Source organism: Neopelma chrysocephalum, unplaced genomic scaffold, assembly GCF_003984885.1.
Source record: "Neopelma chrysocephalum unplaced genomic scaffold, ASM398488v2 Primary Assembly neopelma1_65b, whole genome shotgun sequence".
Taxonomy (NCBI): Eukaryota; Metazoa; Chordata; class Aves; order Passeriformes; family Pipridae; genus Neopelma; species Neopelma chrysocephalum.
In genome coordinates, this window is record NW_020897723.1 from 2,855,918 (window position 1) to 2,872,237 (window position 16,320).

Genomic DNA, 16,320 nt, shown 5'->3' on the forward strand with positions numbered 1-16,320 from the left:
ACACTGGGCACAGGCAGGTCAGAGGGCCCAGTATTCCCAGTGGAAACGGGGGCAGAAGTGTAGGAGTGCAGATACCTGCTCTGCTCTCCTCTGGAAGGAAGGGGAGTCTTTGTGGTAGTTTGGGTGAGTGAGAAAAAAATCACTGGGAAAAGGAAAGGGAGGACCTAGAGGCCAGAGCAGACACTTGGCTGGCCCAGTCAGTCCCTGTCCATATGGGCCAACCCCAAGTGCCACTTTTCCCATCCCTGCCTGCTGAAAACAGGCAAGACACCCCTCCAGAGGGAAGACAAGGAGCAGGCACGGCTTGGAGCCCCTTTATTGAAAGAGCCCATCAGGCAGCCTTGTATCCATCCTTACAGCTCTTCCTGCACACTTGGCTTCTCCTTCACCAGGTGTTTCTTCTGAGGGCCCTGGAAGGGAGCAGAGAGGAGAGTCTGGAGTTAGGGACAGACAAACCTGGCCTGAAGAGCTGCATCTGGGCTGTGGGGAGCAGAAATGCAGCTCTACTGGGCCAGGCTGCTCCTGGTCCCTGCTCCCCAGCTGGGGGCTTGGTGCCACCATCCACCAGCCCCCCCTGAGCCTCCATCACCCTCCAGGAATTGGGAAAGGAGCATCACTGCCCTGGCACAGAGGGTTTGTTTCTCTGGACAGCACCAGAGCAGCCAGACAGCACGAGGAGTGACCTGCCCTGAGCCAGGGGCTGATCTCTGTCAGGGAACATGGAGGGGACCAGGAACTGGGCTGATGAGTGTTTCCAGGAGGTGTTCCAGTGTTTCCATGGTAGGAAAGCTGCTGAACTGCTGCCTGAGCCTTGGAGGAGGCAAGACCTCCCTCAGCTCAAGGCACAGCTCCTCGGCATCCAACTCAACAGAGCCTGAGGCTAAAAAATGGGGTTGTCCCAGAACAAATCAATCCTATGGGAGCAGACGGCAGGGATTACTTACGTGCCTCGACTTCCAGCCAAAAGTGATGTTTTACCACACAATATACAGGGGGAAATGGCAAAGAAAAGAGCTGCACCCAGGTGAAACCTCCTGCTGCCCCTGAGATCCTCACCACAGCAGCTCAGGGCTTGCTGTGACACACACCAGGCTCCTGACACTGAGCTGAAGGAAATCAGCTTAACCTCTAAAGAGCTCTGCAAAGGCACTGTCAAACCAATCCCCCTCCCAGCACTAAGGAGGCTTAGCCAGCTTCACATGGCATTTCTGGCTGACAGGCCAGATCCAGACCCAGTTTACATCTGCGTGGGATCCAGGCAGTTGTTTCTTTTCCTTTCTCCTTCTCTCTCTCCTGGCTTACTCAATGCTTCCTCCATTTCAGTTCAGACTTGCAGCACTCTGCTGTAGGCTGCGAAACTATTCAAGAAACTGCTTGGTTTGGATTATTTAATCTTTTTTCTTTTTTGCCCTGTGTTTAAGAAAAATACACTGCTTGGCCTTCTTGAAAGCTTCTGACAAAAGAATCACAAATTTGTGCCTGAATATGACCCAAACTTTTTTCCTCTTAAGAACATTAAAGCTATAAATCACTCCAAACAAATCCAAGCAGTGCATAATTCCAAGTGAAAGGGACCATATGGCCAAGGCAGTGCCTGCCAAGTTAACTGCTTGTTTAAAACTTCCCAAGGTGAATGGGAACTGGTTGACCATATGGTCTATTATTTGCTAGTTGGGTTGTCTTGGATCACTCACACAACCCTCATGTTCTTCCTTCGCATAATTTCTGCTGTGTGAACTGAATTCATGGCTGTCTTTATGCAAGAGAGACTCAACCATTCATTTGCCTGTTGTTATATAGAGAAGCAGATCATGGAATCACAGAGTCCTGGAATGGTTTGGGTTGGAAGGGACCTTCAAACTTGTGCAGTTCCACCTCCCTGCCATGGGCAGGGACACCTTCCACTAGAAGGTGCTTGGTTGGAGACAGTCAGTTGCTTTAGACCCAGGATGAGCTGGAGGCAGCCCAGAGGGAACTCACCATGAAAGCCCTCTTCTCCTGGGCTGTCTGGAAGCGGCCGTGGCCAAATTTGGAAGTGGTGTCGATGAATTTGAGCTCGATGGCTTCATGAGCCCGGCGGCTCGTGTGCACCAGGAGGGCCTAGGGAAGGAGAGTCACAGCACATCAGGATTATCGTTACAGAAAATCAGGACTCCTGCTCTGCTGGGACAGGGTTGGAATAGCCCTTAAACAAATATCTCCACGAAAATCTGTGCTCTCAGAGCAACGCCCTGGTGCTCAGGTGGCAGGTGAAAGCTGCTCTTTCATTTCCTCACAGCCCAAGGTTTCATTTCTGGGGGGTTTGAAGCTTCTGTCTCCAGAGAGACTCCACCCACCTGCACAACTCCATAAACCATCTGCCTGCACGTGGTCTGAGCACCACCCTGACATGCCATGTGCCCTCTGCAACACAGCACCAGGGATCTGACCCATCCCCCTGCCCAGCATTTGGAGGATTCTCCACGTGTTCCTGGGGAGCTGCAGCCCGTCCCTGCCCGGCACCGTGGCACCCTCACCTTCCTCAGGGTGAGCACGCGCTTCCTGGTGCCCACGACGCAGCCCTTCAGCATGAGGAAGTCGTTGTTGACCTCCCCGTAGTGAGGGAAACCACCCTGTGGGGAGAGGCAGAGAGGTTGGAGGGCAGGGGAGCAGGGTGGGAGCACACCTGTCCTCAGGAGGCATTTTCTAGGGAAGGAGAAGGCAGTGCCTGACAGTCCTTCCAGCTGACAGCACTCTGCACCCTTCGAGTTGCCTGCTGGGAGTCACAGAATCCTGGAATGGTTTGGGTTGGAGGGACCTTAAAGATCACCCAGTTTCACCCATGGGCAGGGACACCTTCCACTAGACCACCAGAACCATGTCAGCCACACTGAGGTATCCCAGCTGGATCCACCAAATAAGAGCTGGGGAACCAGAACCTGCTTCCTTTGCTGGAGGGTGTGGGTGAACCAAGAGCAGAGCTGTCCAGACTCAAAAGTGAACAGCTTTTAATACACAAAAGTGAATTTTTAAACCAAGTAACAAACATTTTTTTGTTAACTATCAGATTTTTAATGTGATTTATTCTTCTTTTTCTTTTAAAAAAGTTCTCATTTCCCACCCAAGTTATCAGCCACAAGGGTCTACCCATGGGCCTGAAAAGACACCACACGTGGGTGATTTCCCGTGTCCAAAACATAAGGAAAGGAATCACTGCATTTCTTACAGTGAATTTCCTTCAAATCATTTCCTACACAGCTGCCTCCAAACAAGGAATTACTTCCCTGGCTCAGATTCCTGAGCCAGAGCCCGTCCCAGCCCCGTTACCCCTCAGCCCTTACCATAGGTGTGATGGTCTTCTCCGTGATATCATAGTGGGTCGAGGCGTTGTTCCTCACCACTTTACCATCCTCCACGTGGATCCCATGGCCAATGCGGTAAATCTGGGAACACAGAGGCAACAGAGGTGGGGACATCCCTGTCCCTGACAGGATCACACACACAGAATCACGGGATGACCCCGTTTTCACCAAGATGTGCCCCCGAGCAGGGAAAAAGCACCAGGAAAGACAGGGAGATCTCTCAGGAAACATCTGGGGAGCCTGGGGGAGCACTGAGGGCACCGTGCAAAGAAGGATAGAGCAGGATGGGAGGCAGGAAGGCGGGTGGTGGTCGGAGGGAGCCCCCCCGGGTCTGTACCTTCTTGTTGATCTCGGTGCGGTGGTGGTAGCCCTTCTGGCCAGCGCGGGCGATGGAGTAGCCCACGCGGGCGGGGTGCCAGGCCCCGATACAGGCCACCTTCCTCAGCCCCTTGTGTGTCTTCCTGGGCAGCTTCTTGGTGTGCCAGCGGCTCGTCACCCCTGGGAATGTGAGGGAGGGAGAGGCTCATCATCCTGCAGAGGCCACGCTGGGGGGGAGACCAAGAGCTGTCAGCAGCGGGACAGGCCGAGCACAGCTCTGCTCTCGCTTCCTGGGGCTCTGGTCAGGCTGGGATGTGTTCCATGCACACGCACAGGAACACCCACACCTCTGCACACCCGGGGCTGGGGAGGAGTTCACAGAGTCAGAGAATCCTGGAATGGTTTGGGTTGGAAGGGACCTTAGAGATCACACGATTCCAGCCCCCTGCCGTGGGCAGGGCCACCTTCCACTAGCCCAGGTTCATTTATGTACTGGTGGTGCCTCTGAGCCTCCTGGGGGGACTCTGAGCAGAGCAGACAACATGGCCTTTAATGGCTTCAATCTCAGAGAAAATCTTTCCATCAGAGGTTACCTGGTCAACTCCTTTGTATCTACATCAGGGGTGCCTCTGTTGCACTTTTCCTTTACTGGAATCCCTGAGATTAAGGAAACCAAGTTCTGCTACAACAGAACTGGATGTCAGGCTTGAGATCCAGAGGCTCTTTGCTACTCCCTGTACAACAACTTGGGGAGTTCTCAGTGTGGTTTGTGATTTCCTCCCTCCTCCCCCCCAAACTACCCCAAGGGCAGTGTCACATGAGAAGGACAGACCCAAACCCCTGGCAAGGCTCTCCCTGCTCCGTACCTTTCATGCCGTGGCCCTTGGTCACGCCAATGACATCGATCATCTCGTTCTGGCTGAAGACACTGTGCACAGAGATCTGCTTCTCCAGCCTCTCACGCACCCAGTCGACCTTCTCAGCCACTGTCCCCCCGTTCAGCTGGATCTCCATCACGTGGGCCTTCTTCTGCCGCAGCGGGAGCAGCTTCATCTGCGCCACACCGGGGTTTAGGGAGAAACCTTCCCCTCGCCCCCCAGGCACGGACATACAGGCAGGGCTGAGTCACTCACGGCCTGTGAGGGGCACAGGGGGGAGCAGAGCCACCCCCTTCACCCCCTTTCACAGCAGCCAGAGCCCTGGGTCAGCAGGCCTTTAGATCTGGGATCCCTCGGAGCCAACTCCTTGTCCTTGAGCCCAACCACCCCACCTCCCAGTGCCAGGCCAGGCAGGAGCTGGGGCACACCCTCTCTCCCAGGAGCACAGGGAGAGGTCAACACCATCCTGGCACAGGAGTTAAGCACAGGAGTAACAGCCCTGGGAAAGGAGCCCATCAGCAGAGCAGGGCCTGAGGCTGCACACTGTGACCAGCCTGGAAGCAGCTCTGTGCTCAAAGTCTGAGCCAGCTCCTCTCCTTTGGCCCTGCTCCCCCTCTGCTTCCAGACTGGGCAGTTATTTCTAGTTCCCACCAAGAGCTGCCTCCACTGTCTCCCAGTCACAGCACAAAACCCTCTGCCAAACCACCCCAGTGGGACACTGAGGGTCTGTGCCAGCTCCAAGTGAAGCCTTGAGCCAGCTTAGCTCTCCCCTAGACTCCAAAGCAGCCCATAACTCCAGGGATTAGCATGAAAATGGGACCCTGTGTATCCAGCAATCAGCATCTGGCAAAGCTGTGCCTGCCCGTGGGGTTATTTTTGCCCAAAACATTTGACACCAGTTGCTAATTTGAGGTGATCATGGGGCCTGAGGTCCCTTGCTGACACAGGGCTCGGCACCTGCCCGGGCTCTGCCCTCCTCCTGCTCTCCAGAGTGCCCAAACCACAGCTCCTGAAGCAAACCTGGAGCAGGGAGCTCTGCTGAGCCCAGCTCAAGGGGACAGGGAGGTCAGGAGGCAGCTGGAAAGCTCAGCCAGCACCTCCCATCACCTGCACATCCCATCTCACACCCTCTGCCCGCTCGGTCTCCTGTGACCCCACCAAACCCTCCCTGATCCCATCTCCAGGCCCTCACCACACTCTGGAGCTGAGGAGGACTCTGAGCCCCCCCTGCCCACTCCAGGGGAAGGCCCTGACCTGTGTGTGCATAATGACACGGATGACCTTGCAGTACTTCTTCATCGCTGCAAAATCCTTCTCCAGCTGCCTTTTCCCAGCCTCATCCTGCCATTTCTTGCAGTACTTGGTGAACGCCTTCTTCTTGCTCTTGTGCCTACGACAGAAGTGTTTTAACATCCTGCAGAGCTGATGAAGGGCTCGTGCACCCCGAGACAGCCCCGAGGGGGGACAGCTCACCCTGCCAGGCACCTCCTCGGAGCCACAGGGTACCTGTGGGTCCCTGAACCTCACCTGACTGGCAGGGCCTTGAGGTGGGAAGAGGAAAGTGGCTAATGAGCTGTGAAAAGGGCTCATCCAAGGGGAACTGAAACCTTTCTGCATGAGGAACCCAGTTGTCTCCCACTGACTGGCTCAGCGCCATCGGAGCACAGGCGCAAAATCAGAGACAGGAGGAAACAGGGATCAGGGACTTGTGGTGGGTGGGTCTCCACGGCACTGTTACAGGAGATTCCTACAGCTGGGAAATCACAAAACAGGCCGGGCACTTCCCTGGAGGCACAAGGTACCTGTGAGTACCTGAACCCCACCTGACTGTGAGGGGCTTTGGGGTGGGAAGGGGAAAGTGAACGGGCCTTGAAAAGAGCTGACAGGAGAAAACAGGGATCAGAGGCATGTGGTGGGTGGGTCTCCATGGCACCCTTACAGGAGACACAATTCCCACAGCAAGAAAATTCGCGTTTCCATTTTCCTCTCTGCTGGAGGTGATTTGGGGTGTTGGTGTTTATGAGGCCCAGGGGCTACATTCTGCCTTGACTTCCCCCTCTGACAAATCCGGTTTTGCTCCATTTGCTGCCTCAGCTCAAGCATCCCAGTTAACTGGGGAGGAGATGAGTCCAACCTACCCGAGGGAAAAGGAACCTGCCACATGATATTGTGGAGAGAGCTAACTTGGTCTGACTATTAGAATAAATTTACATACACATATGCTGATCCCCAGCACCAAGCTGTTTGCAGTGTCTCTGTGCATGACTAAATAAGCAGCAGTTCCTCTCCACCAGGAGCTGAGCCTGGGGAAATCCTGAAAGGGACCCCTCACGTGCAGGCCCCCAGGAACACCCCAAGTCTGGGAATCCCAGGATCACTGAGGTTGGAAAAGCCCTCCAAGACCACTGAGTCCAACCTGTGACCGACCCCCACCTCGTCCCCCAGCCCAGAGCACTGAGTGCCACATTCCATGGGTGGGGACTCCCCCACCTCTCTGGGCGGCCCCTTCCCACGTGTGATGACCCTTGCTGGGAGCAGGTACCAGTTCTTGTAGAAGCGCCGCCGACACTCGTCGCTGATGTGCTCAGCAAAGACGGTCTTGAAGTTCCTCAGGCCCTTGGGTGTCTCGATGTAGCCCACGACCCCCACCACCACCATCGGGGGGGTCTCGATGATGGTCACGGCCTCCACCTCCTCCCGCTTGGAGACCTCTGCAAGGCAGCAGAGGGAGGTGGTGCTCAGCACCGTCTGGGATCAGGGCATTCCCGTGGGGATTCGTGGGCAGGCTGTCACAGCGAGCGCTGGGGGCAAGGTGATGCTTGGTCTCACAGCCAGTCCCAGCCTTCCCATCTCCCAAACCACCCCTCACCATCCCAGTGAGGGTATTCCCAGGACTGCCCCCCACCACCACTCAGCTCATGCTGAGGTGGCTTTTGACCACCCAAGATTTGGGCATCCAGGACATAACCAGGAAGCTGTGTTCTCCACCACCCCTTTCCCAGGAGATTCCCATCAACAAGGGTTCCCTCTGTTCCCTCCTGGATGTGGCTCCTGCCTCCCCCAGCCAAGCCTTACTGAGCCCAGGCCTGTGCACCTCCCGCACAGTGTGTGTCATTCCAGCCTTGTAGCCCAGGAAAGCTGTCAGGTGGACCGGTTTGCTGGGATCATCCTTGGGCCAGGCCTTCACCTTCCCGCGGTGCCGGCGGCTCCTCTTGTGGGGGAGGAAGCCCAGGTGGCCGTGCCTGGGAGCAGAGAACTTGCGGTGGGACTGCGGGGAGGAACAGCAAAGGTCAGCTTCACCCTCGGGTCCCAGAAAATGGGACAATGGGAAAAACAACAAAAACCCCAAGGGGAAGTCTCCCCTTTAACATGGGAATGCTGCAGGGATTCTGGGCTCTTCCTTGATTCCAGCATTTTCCCATTCCGAAAACTCGTAACAGGATGGGATTTTGTTCAAGCTTCCATCATGTGCATGAAAGAATTTTGTAGAGTTGTGGAATGGTTTGGGTTGGAAGGGACATGAAAGCTCATCCAGTTCCAACCCTGACTCCTTCCACTGGACCAGGCTGCTCCGAGCCCCATCCAACCTGGTATTGGACACTTCCAGGGATCCAGGGGCAGCCACAGCTTCTCTGGGCAACCTGTGCCAGGGCCTCCCCACCCTCACAGGGAGGAATTTCTTCCCAATATCTAATCTAAACTTACTCAGTTTGAATTTACTAAGTTTCTGGACAAATTCTGCCAATTAAATAAAACACTTAACAGGATCTTTCTCCTTCTGCTTTGCTTGAGGACTTTGAAGGAGAAATATATTCCTTACTATGCCTGTCCTTCTGTGCTCTTAATTATAACAACTTATTTTGTATCCTGCAGCACCAAAAGGGCCTGCCTGGCATTCCTGGGCATCGTGTCATGAAGGTAAATGGCACCAAACAAGCACAATCAAGGATTAGAAAAAAATGGGAAAAGATGCCCAAAGGAATTGGTAACAGGAACATGTACAGGTCCAAAATGCGCCTTGAAAAACAAACTAGAAGAGACAAACCTATAAACCCCAATCACAAGGTCATGCAGAGAGAAAGCAGCACGGACAAGTTCTCACACAGCTGGTTTCAGGGTAGGGAATTGGGGGTCAGCCCAAGCAGCAAAGGGTTAGTCCTGCGCCCACTGCAGCTCCCTCCTTGCTAAGATCAGTCCCAGCACCTGGCTGCGCTTTCTACCAAGCTTATTTTCCAGCCTAAGTGGAACTACCGGGAGTTTGACCCCATTCCAGCAGCACTTCCATGACCATAACCCAGCCCTGCTCTGCACACAAGCGACAGCAGCAGAGCTGTACCGACCATGGGACGTCTTCAGCCCGGGGCAGCAGCAGAAAGAGGCTGTCAGTAAGTGCCTCCCCAGATTAATACTTAAGATGGTTATCGGTCTGAAGACACAAATTTAGCCGCTCGCTTCACCCGCTGCGATATTCATTTCGTTCCTGGCCAAGCTGGCAGGTTGGACATGACAGTTGTGGAGTGATAAAGGTCAATTGCTGCTGTCTCAGTTTACGCTTCTCCCTCCTGAACAACTTGAACGTGAATGGCAGGAATTAGGACAGTTTCCTCCCGGGTGCCGGACACCCACAGCTGTGAACATCTGCTTCAGGCACTCCCAGCTCAGGCTGAAAATCCCTCCATCAGCCCAGGCAAGAAAGGCTTTGTGATTCTGACTGGAAAAGAGGTTGAGGCAATAGAACTTGGAATCACAGAACGGTTTGAGTTGTAAGGGACCTTAAAGCTCATCCCATTCCACCCCCTGCCATGGGCAGGGACACCTCCCATTATCCCAAGTTGCTCCAAGCCCTGTCCAACCTGGTCTTGGACACTTCCAGGGATGGGGCAGCCACAGCTGCTCCGGGCAACCTGTGCCAGGGCCTCAGCACCCTCACAGGGAAGAGTTTCTTCCCAATATCCCTGCCATGCATCCTGGGGTCATCAGGAGTCCCACGGAGAGTGGCCTGGCTGTGCTGTGTGGACAATCCTGGGGTGCATTCCAGAGATATTCCAGACCCGCTTGGACACAATGCTGTGCGCTGTGCTCTGGGGTGATCCTGCCGGAGCAGGGAGGTGGGACCACGCGGGACACACTGCGGTCCCTTCCAACCCGGCCTATCCCGGGATTCTGGGATCCCGTGAGGCAGGAGGGACACACGGACTACAGCTCCCAGCGTGCCCCGGGGCCGCCGCCATCTTCCGGCGCTCCCGCCCCCTCTGGGGCCGCCGCCATTTTCCCGGCCCCCCCCCCTCCCGCCTCCGCTCCGGCCGCCTCAGGGGCCGCCGCCATCTTCTCCCGTCCTCGCTGCCCCCGCTGCCGCCGCCGCGATGCCGGAGGACCACGACTTGGAGGCGTACAAGGTGCCGCCGACCCGCACCCCCGTCGTCGAGAGCACCACATCGGTGCCCAACCCCGTCACCTTCGTGCAGACCTTCTTCAACTATGTCATTGACGCGCCCGTCACCTTCGTCCGAGGTACCGGCGGGGCGGGACAGCCGCCCGCGGGAGCTGGGCTGCGACGTGGCGACGGGGACACCGGGACGGGCACACCGGGGCACAGGCGTGAGGGCACGGGCACAGGGACAGGGAGGTGGGACCCACAAGGGCACAGGGACACTGGCACAGACAGCAACACAGCACGGGCAGAGGGAAGGGGCAGCACCGGGGACAGCACGGACACCGGGACACAGGGGCATAGGACACAGCATGGACACTGGGAGAAGTGCAGGGACATGGGGACACAGACAAGACCACAGCGTGGACAGGACAGACACAGGGACACGGCACAGACAGAGCGACACACAGGTGGGCACATGAGCTGGATGCAGACATGGACCTGCTGCTGCCCAAAAAGGCAACACCAGGCTGGGGCAGGTCCTGGGGCTGTGCTGCCCCTCAGAATCTGGGGCTGGGGTGTCTGACCAGGCTGTCCCCCCAGAGTGGATCGAGCGGCAGCAAGCCAAGAACAAGACCTACTACTACCACCAGAAGTTCCGCCGTGTGCCCGACTTGAGCGAGTGCCTGGAGGGCGACTACCTGTGCTTCTTCGAGGCTGAGTGTCAGTGGAGGAGGGACAGGTATGGCTGTCACAGCTCTGGGCACTCAGCCCTGGGAGCTGCAGCATCTCCTGCCCACCCCATTACACATTACCCACCTCATAATCCTGCTGTCCCTGGGCAGGGTGGCATAAGGGACCGTGATCCTTAAAAACCCCAGTGCTGACATTCCACAGGGTATCCTCACCTCTTGGTTCAGCCTTTCTGTCATCTCTTGGCCGCTATTACACTCATTGCCACCTTTCCTGCAGGCTGGTTGATCAGCAAATCGTGGAGATAATCCGGGAAAGGCTGGGTGCGTGCCAGCAGAGGGAAGGACCCAACCAGTTACAGAACTGTGCCAAGGAGACGGAGCTGCTGAAACAGGTCACCAAGGCCTACCAGGACAGATGTGAGTATGGGAACAGCACACAGGGAACAGGGGTCTGAAACTCAGGGAAAGAGGTCTCAAACCCAGGAAAGGGGGCACACATGGACTTCACATGGAACACAGGCTTATGGGATGTACTGCTCAGACATTTCCTGTCTTTCTAGATGGTGAACTGGGTTACCATGGAAATGCACGGACATGCCTGATGAAGCAGAAGCACAGGATGATGGAGGAGAGGAAAGCAGCACAAGCAAAAGCATCTGAGTAGAGCTGAAACGGTTCCCCCTCACTCCATGGTGCTGGAACCCAAGTGCATGTGGCATCCTTGACCTCCGGTGCCTCCACAATAAATGTGCAACCAAGCATCTCTACAATTGGGATCTGGATTCATTCTTTGAAGAGCTCTTGCAAAGCCCTAAACTTAGGCAGCCCAGGCTGCCAGAACTGGGATTTGCCCTCTGAACCTCTCCTTCTCCATAAGCCACCAGAAACATTGCACTGCTCTGCACAGCCCTGGCCGAGAATTCCCTCAGTCTGGGTAAAGGTGATGTGCCCCTGAAGTGTCCAAGGCCAGGGTGGATGGGGCTTGGAGCAACCTGGGACAGTGGAAGGTGTCCCTGCCCATGGCAGGGATGAGCTTTCAGGTCCTTCCCACCCCAAACCATTCCATGATTTACCACACCTGCCCCGTGCATCGACCCCCCCATCACACCAACCACAACTCCGTGTTCACTGATCACTTTATTCTTGTACAAAACCCACTTAAGTCGTGGCCACAGCAGCTGCCTGGGTCCTCTGCACCGACACTCTTGTGTGGGTCTTGGCCAGATGATCAGTGAACTCCTGCAAAAAGTACATGAACAGTGCTTTATTTCCTTAATCCACTCTCAGAGGTTCCTCAGCACCACTTCCCACCCCTTAAACCCCTGCACCAGGTGTGTAGGTGAGGCTGGGGTACTTCAACTTATTTAACATTCCACAGCTTTACTCTTCTTTGTCCATTGAATCCCACTTTCAATTACTCAAAACTAAGGTGCTTAAAAATCACGCTTTACCCGGCAGTCAGCTCAGACCTAAACTTATTAACTGTCTCATTATAACTACCCATTTTTTGGGTACAAGAACCTGAATTTTAGGAGCAGGAAGGGTAAGATTTGAGCAAGTTGCCAAAATGCTGTTACCTGGTAAGGAGACTTGGTGAAGACAGTCTCTTTCCAGAGGTCAGGAGTCAGGTAACTGTAGGTTTTGGAGATGGCATCGAAGGTGGCTTTGGCTGCAGAGAGGTGTCACATACGGCCTGTCACTGCTGCAGACCCTGCTCACCAGTCCCACCCACAGCCCCAAAAACACCCCACAGCTCCAAAAATGTGAGATTTTGCAAGGACAGGGAGACCACGGCCGGGGTCTCTCCGGTGAACACACAAAACTCGGGTTTCTCTCTCTCTCCAGTTACGACAATTACACTACGGGACACAAGTGCAATCGCGCAGATTGGGAGATGATTCGGGACCAGCACAGGATAAACCCACAGCTTTCTGTCATTGTACAGAACTCGAGGACCACCTGCAGCAGGACGAACCTGCCCTGTCAGCAGAAGCCTTGGCTTCTGCTCCCCTGCTGGCAGTTTTTATTCAGCAGATTAAAAATACTGTGGAAAGGTGCGTTTTGTGTCCCCATCAGGGACAAGAACGGCCCCGAGTGACCCCACGCTCACCGAAGTTGCCAAGGGTGGCGGTGCAGCCCCGTGCCGAGGTGTAGCAGTCGTCAATCCCCGCCATCATCAGCAGCTTCTTGGGCACGGGGGCCGACACGATCCCGGTGCCGCGCGGAGCCGGGATCAGGCGCACCAGGACGGAGCCGCAGCGCCCGGTGACCTGCACGGACACAGCGGGTCAGGCTCCCAGACACCCCTCCGGGCACAGCCCCCAGGAACTGCAGCCCCGTGGGACCCTCACCTTGCAGGGCACAGTGTGCGGCTTCCCGATCTTGTTGCCCCAGTAGCCGCGGCGCACGGGCACGATGGACAGCTTGGCCAGGATGATGGCCCCCCGGATGGCCGTGGCCACTTCCTTGGAGCACTTCACGCCCAGCCCCACGTGCCCGTTGTAGTCCCCGATAGCCACAAACGCCTGTGTTGGAAGAGAAGGTTTGATGGCAGCTGTGCAGGAGCTCCCTCAGCACAGCACAGTCCATGGGATTCTCAAGGATAATCCATGGGTGTGCTCAGCAGGAACTCACAGCTCACTCCCAAACCTTGATCAACAGAGGTCGCATTCCTGAAACCTGTTTTCCCCTCTGAGCTCATCCTTCAGTCAAAACCAGCCAAAGCTAAAGAACTGGGATTCGATTCCCTGCTGCAGCCTCATACTGGGCAGAAATCCTAATGATTTCCAAACAGCATTCCCTCTTTACACCCAAAACTTCTCCTGAAAGCCCAGCACTGCTGTGCAAGCATAACCTAATTTTGTAGGCTCAGAATAGTTTGGTTGAAAGGGCTTTTAAAGGTGTTACAGTCCCACTTTTGGGATGGTGCTGCTTCGAGGAACATCTGCACACAACTCTGAGGTTATGAAGTTAATACACTTTGTAAGTTACTAACAGCTCTTATAACCAAATATTTACTGGTTACTACAGAAAATGGGATTTGGAGCAATTAAAATGACACTAATATAATGCAGGAGAGAGCAGAGGGGAGGTTTCACCGTGAGGAAGCAGGGGAGCAGGGTTACCTTGAAGCGGGTGCGCTGCCCAGCACGGGTCTGTTTCTGCACAGGCATGATCTTGAGCACCTCATCCTTCAGGGATGAGCCCAGGAAAAAATCGATGATCTCCGACTCCTGCAAGAGTCAGGCACTGAGCACACGGGAATCATGGAATCCTGAGGAGGTTTGAGTTGGGAAGAACCCGAAAAGTTAAACTCATTCCACCCCTCCCATGGGCAGGGACACCTTGACTATCCCAGGCTGCTCCAAGCCCCGTCCAACCTGGCCTTGGACACTTCCAGGGATGGGGCAGCCACAGCTTCTCTGGGCAATCTGTGCCAGAGCCTCCCAACCCTCACAGGAGATAATTCCTTCCCAATATCCCATGTAACTCTAACTCTGGCAGTGGGAAGCCATTCCCCCTTGTCCTGTCCCTCCATCCTGTGTCCCCAGTCCCTCTCCAGCTCTCCTGGAGCCCCTTTAGGCAATGGAAGGGGCTCTTAAGTCTCCCTAGAGCCTTCTGACTTCCAGGTGAACACCCTCAGGCTCTCCCAGCCTAACTCCACCCCTCAGAGCATCTCCATGACCCATCACTTCCACATCCACAGCAACTCACCTTGATGGGAAGTGAGAAGAGATAAATCTCCTCAAGAGACTTGATCTTCATATCCTTAACCAGGCGGCCGAGTTTGGTGACAGGGATCCACTGCCAAAGAAATCCATGGACAATGAATCACCAGCTGCCATCACCCGCCGGACCCCGGCTCTGCTGCCCCATCCTCGAGGGCGGCAGCACCGGGACGGCCCCGGGACTCACCTCCTTGTCCTCGGCTTTGCCCCCGCGGGCCCCACGGCCTCGGCCCCGGCCCCTCCCGCGGCCGCGCCCGCGGCCCCGCAGCCCCGTCCCGAATCCACCGCGGAAGCCCCCGCGGGCCGCTCCTGGTCCTCCCGCAGCACCGGCGTCGTCCGCCATTTGCTGGAAGAGAGCGAGGCGTCAGGCGGGCCCTGGCTAGTCCCGGGGGACGCGGATGGCCGCGGATGGCCACGGATGGGGGCCCAGGCCGCTCCCGCCGCCATCGCTCCCTCCGGTACTTACGTGTTGTCTCAGTGTAGAAGGCCGCGCCGCCGCACCGCCCGCTATTTATGGGGCGCGGAGTCTCGCGAGAGCACAGCCCGGCCGTGCGACCCCTGCGAGCTGAATAAAGAACACACCACGCGACAAATAAGCGGCTTAGGGCTGGTTATACAGGGTGCGGGGCCAGCGCGTGCGCGGCTCCCCGTATATAAGGGCGCGCACGCCTGGCGCACTCATTGCGCGGCGGTCCCGCGGCAGGTGAGGGCAGGAGTGCGGTGTGTGCGCCTGATGGGCTCCTTTGGCCTTTAAACAATGGCGCTGGGAGCTGTTCATGGCGTTGCCTCAGCGGGGGTTGGGTCAGACCGGTGGGGTGTGCAGAGCGGCCCGGGAAGGCGCTCTGGGGTCCGCGGTAGCGCCCGGCGCGGTCTGAAAATCACTCGGGGTCTGCCGTGGCCCCGGGTGAGATAACGGCGCCCACAGCATCGGGAACATTAAGCTTATTCCCCACGGCTGTGTGTGGGGAGTAAAACCCATGTTCCCATAAGCCCCTTGCTGGGGTGCCCCGGGAGGGCCGGCCTTGGAACGGCTGTTTAAGCGCTTTTCCTCTCCTTCACAGGTGCGGAGCGCGGCCAGGGCGGCCCCTTCCCCGTGAGGTCCGTGCGAAGCACGGGGAGGCTGCGATGGACGGCGACACAGGGGTCGCAGCTGGAAAGGGTTCACTTATGGACTTTTATGCTCAATAAAAGATGAATTGCCTAAAACAGTGTCAAGTCTGCATTCGTTTTCCCACCATTCAAAAATCCCGCTTTCACCTGTGGGTGGACCCGGGAAGTGGCTTCCTTGGGGCGGGGAGGGAATGCTCTGCTGGGGAACTGTCGGGATGGCTGGGAAGCGGCGCGGGGGCGGGGAGGGCTGTTCCCGCCGTCTCGGAGGGATCGGGAGCTCCGATCCCGCCGCCCCGGGCCCGCACTAAACGTGGCTCTGGCGGCGTCCCCTCCGCTGCGTCACTCGCGCGCCGGAAGCGCCTCCCGTGGCCGCCGGAAGCACGTGGAGCGCGGCCATGGCGGACACGGACGCGGCCGCCGCGGAGCCCGTGCGCTTCAAGAGCAAGTGAGCGCCGGGGCTATGAGGGCCTGGATGGGAGTGAAAGGGCGACCGAGGGGCCGCCGGGATGGGGCTGCGCGGCCACCGCCGTCCCGGTTTAACGGGGCCGCTCCGTTCCTGTTTCTTTCCCTTCCAGCTACGCCGTGTCGCGGAAGATCGAGCCGTTCTACAAGGGAGGGCGAATCCAGGTAATCCCGGCTCCGGAGGGTTTGGGAGTGCCGCGTGTCCCGGCTCTGTAACGTTCCTGCTTCCCGCCCCCTCTTGCCCAGATAAGCCGCGATGGGAAGTTCATGTTCTGCCCCTGCGGGAGCAAAGTGAACGTGCTCGATGTGGAAACGGGAGCGCTCCTGCACAGCCTGCAGCAGGTGAGGGGCACGGCCGCTCCCGGGGGGGCTTTTCCCACTGTGGATGTGATGCTCCCGGGAATGAGGAGGGTGGGA

General features: G+C 56.7%; 5 protein-coding genes and 2 non-coding genes across 9 annotated transcripts in view; 3 read left to right on the top strand and 4 right to left on the bottom strand.

Annotated features, from left to right (window-relative positions):
• Positions 1 to 298: 298 nt before the first annotated feature.
• On the bottom strand, positions 299 to 10,914 carry RPL3L (ribosomal protein L3 like). Of its 3 annotated transcripts, none has more exons than XM_027684153.1 (10): positions 10,817 to 10,914; positions 7,613 to 7,805; positions 7,080 to 7,248; positions 5,792 to 5,927; positions 4,526 to 4,712; positions 3,679 to 3,839; positions 3,321 to 3,422; positions 2,517 to 2,612; positions 1,981 to 2,100; positions 299 to 410 (listed from the first exon to the last, which is right to left on the bottom strand). In XM_027684153.1, exons 1-10 carry the CDS (start codon positions 10,838 to 10,840, stop codon positions 354 to 356), a joined length of 1,245 nt encoding a protein of 414 aa, XP_027539954.1. In that variant the 5' UTR covers positions 10,841 to 10,914; the 3' UTR covers positions 299 to 353. The 3 variants fall into 3 exon arrangements, with proteins under 3 accessions (XP_027539954.1, XP_027539957.1, XP_027539956.1); XM_027684156.1 differs by lacking the exon at positions 10,817 to 10,914 and adding an exon at positions 9,993 to 10,094; XM_027684155.1 differs by lacking the exon at positions 10,817 to 10,914 and adding an exon at positions 8,878 to 8,964.
• Positions 9,834 to 11,373, top strand: NDUFB10 (NADH:ubiquinone oxidoreductase subunit B10). Its single transcript, XM_027684158.1, has 4 exons — positions 9,834 to 10,048; positions 10,512 to 10,650; positions 10,881 to 11,020; positions 11,164 to 11,373. The coding sequence occupies exons 1-4, from the start codon at positions 9,901 to 9,903 to the stop codon at positions 11,265 to 11,267; spliced, it is 531 nt and encodes a 176-aa protein (XP_027539959.1). The 5' UTR covers positions 9,834 to 9,900; the 3' UTR covers positions 11,268 to 11,373.
• A 128-nt stretch (positions 11,374 to 11,501) lies between these two features.
• The window catches only part of NOXO1 (NADPH oxidase organizer 1), a 17,451-nt gene continuing 12,632 nt past the window's right edge, over positions 11,502 to 16,320 (bottom strand). The window contains exon 9 of the mRNA XM_027684152.1: positions 11,502 to 11,512. The gene's annotated coding sequence lies outside the window, so the exon portion shown is untranslated. The remainder of the gene's footprint in view (positions 11,513 to 16,320) is intronic.
• On the bottom strand, positions 11,722 to 14,677 carry RPS2 (ribosomal protein S2). Its single transcript, XM_027684157.1, has 7 exons — positions 14,519 to 14,677; positions 14,318 to 14,407; positions 13,729 to 13,836; positions 12,955 to 13,128; positions 12,714 to 12,873; positions 12,181 to 12,272; positions 11,722 to 11,842 (listed from the first exon to the last, which is right to left on the bottom strand). The coding sequence occupies exons 1-7, from the start codon at positions 14,672 to 14,674 to the stop codon at positions 11,762 to 11,764; spliced, it is 861 nt and encodes a 286-aa protein (XP_027539958.1). The 5' UTR covers positions 14,675 to 14,677; the 3' UTR covers positions 11,722 to 11,761.
• LOC113968028 lies at positions 12,363 to 12,500 on the bottom strand. The gene has a single exon (XR_003534344.1). It is a non-coding gene; the product is annotated as a small nucleolar RNA SNORA64/SNORA10 family (small nucleolar RNA).
• LOC113968029 lies at positions 15,198 to 15,322 on the top strand. The gene has a single exon (XR_003534345.1). It is a non-coding gene; the product is annotated as a small nucleolar RNA ACA64 (small nucleolar RNA).
• TBL3 (transducin beta like 3) overlaps positions 15,821 to 16,320 on the top strand; it is a 7,960-nt gene continuing 7,460 nt past the window's right edge. Inside the window, exons 1-3 of the mRNA XM_027684054.1 lie at positions 15,821 to 15,886; positions 16,017 to 16,068; positions 16,150 to 16,241. Coding sequence (XP_027539855.1) covers positions 15,837 to 15,886; positions 16,017 to 16,068; positions 16,150 to 16,241 — 194 coding nt within the window. The 5' untranslated portion in view covers positions 15,821 to 15,836. The remainder of the gene's footprint in view (positions 15,887 to 16,016; positions 16,069 to 16,149; positions 16,242 to 16,320) is intronic.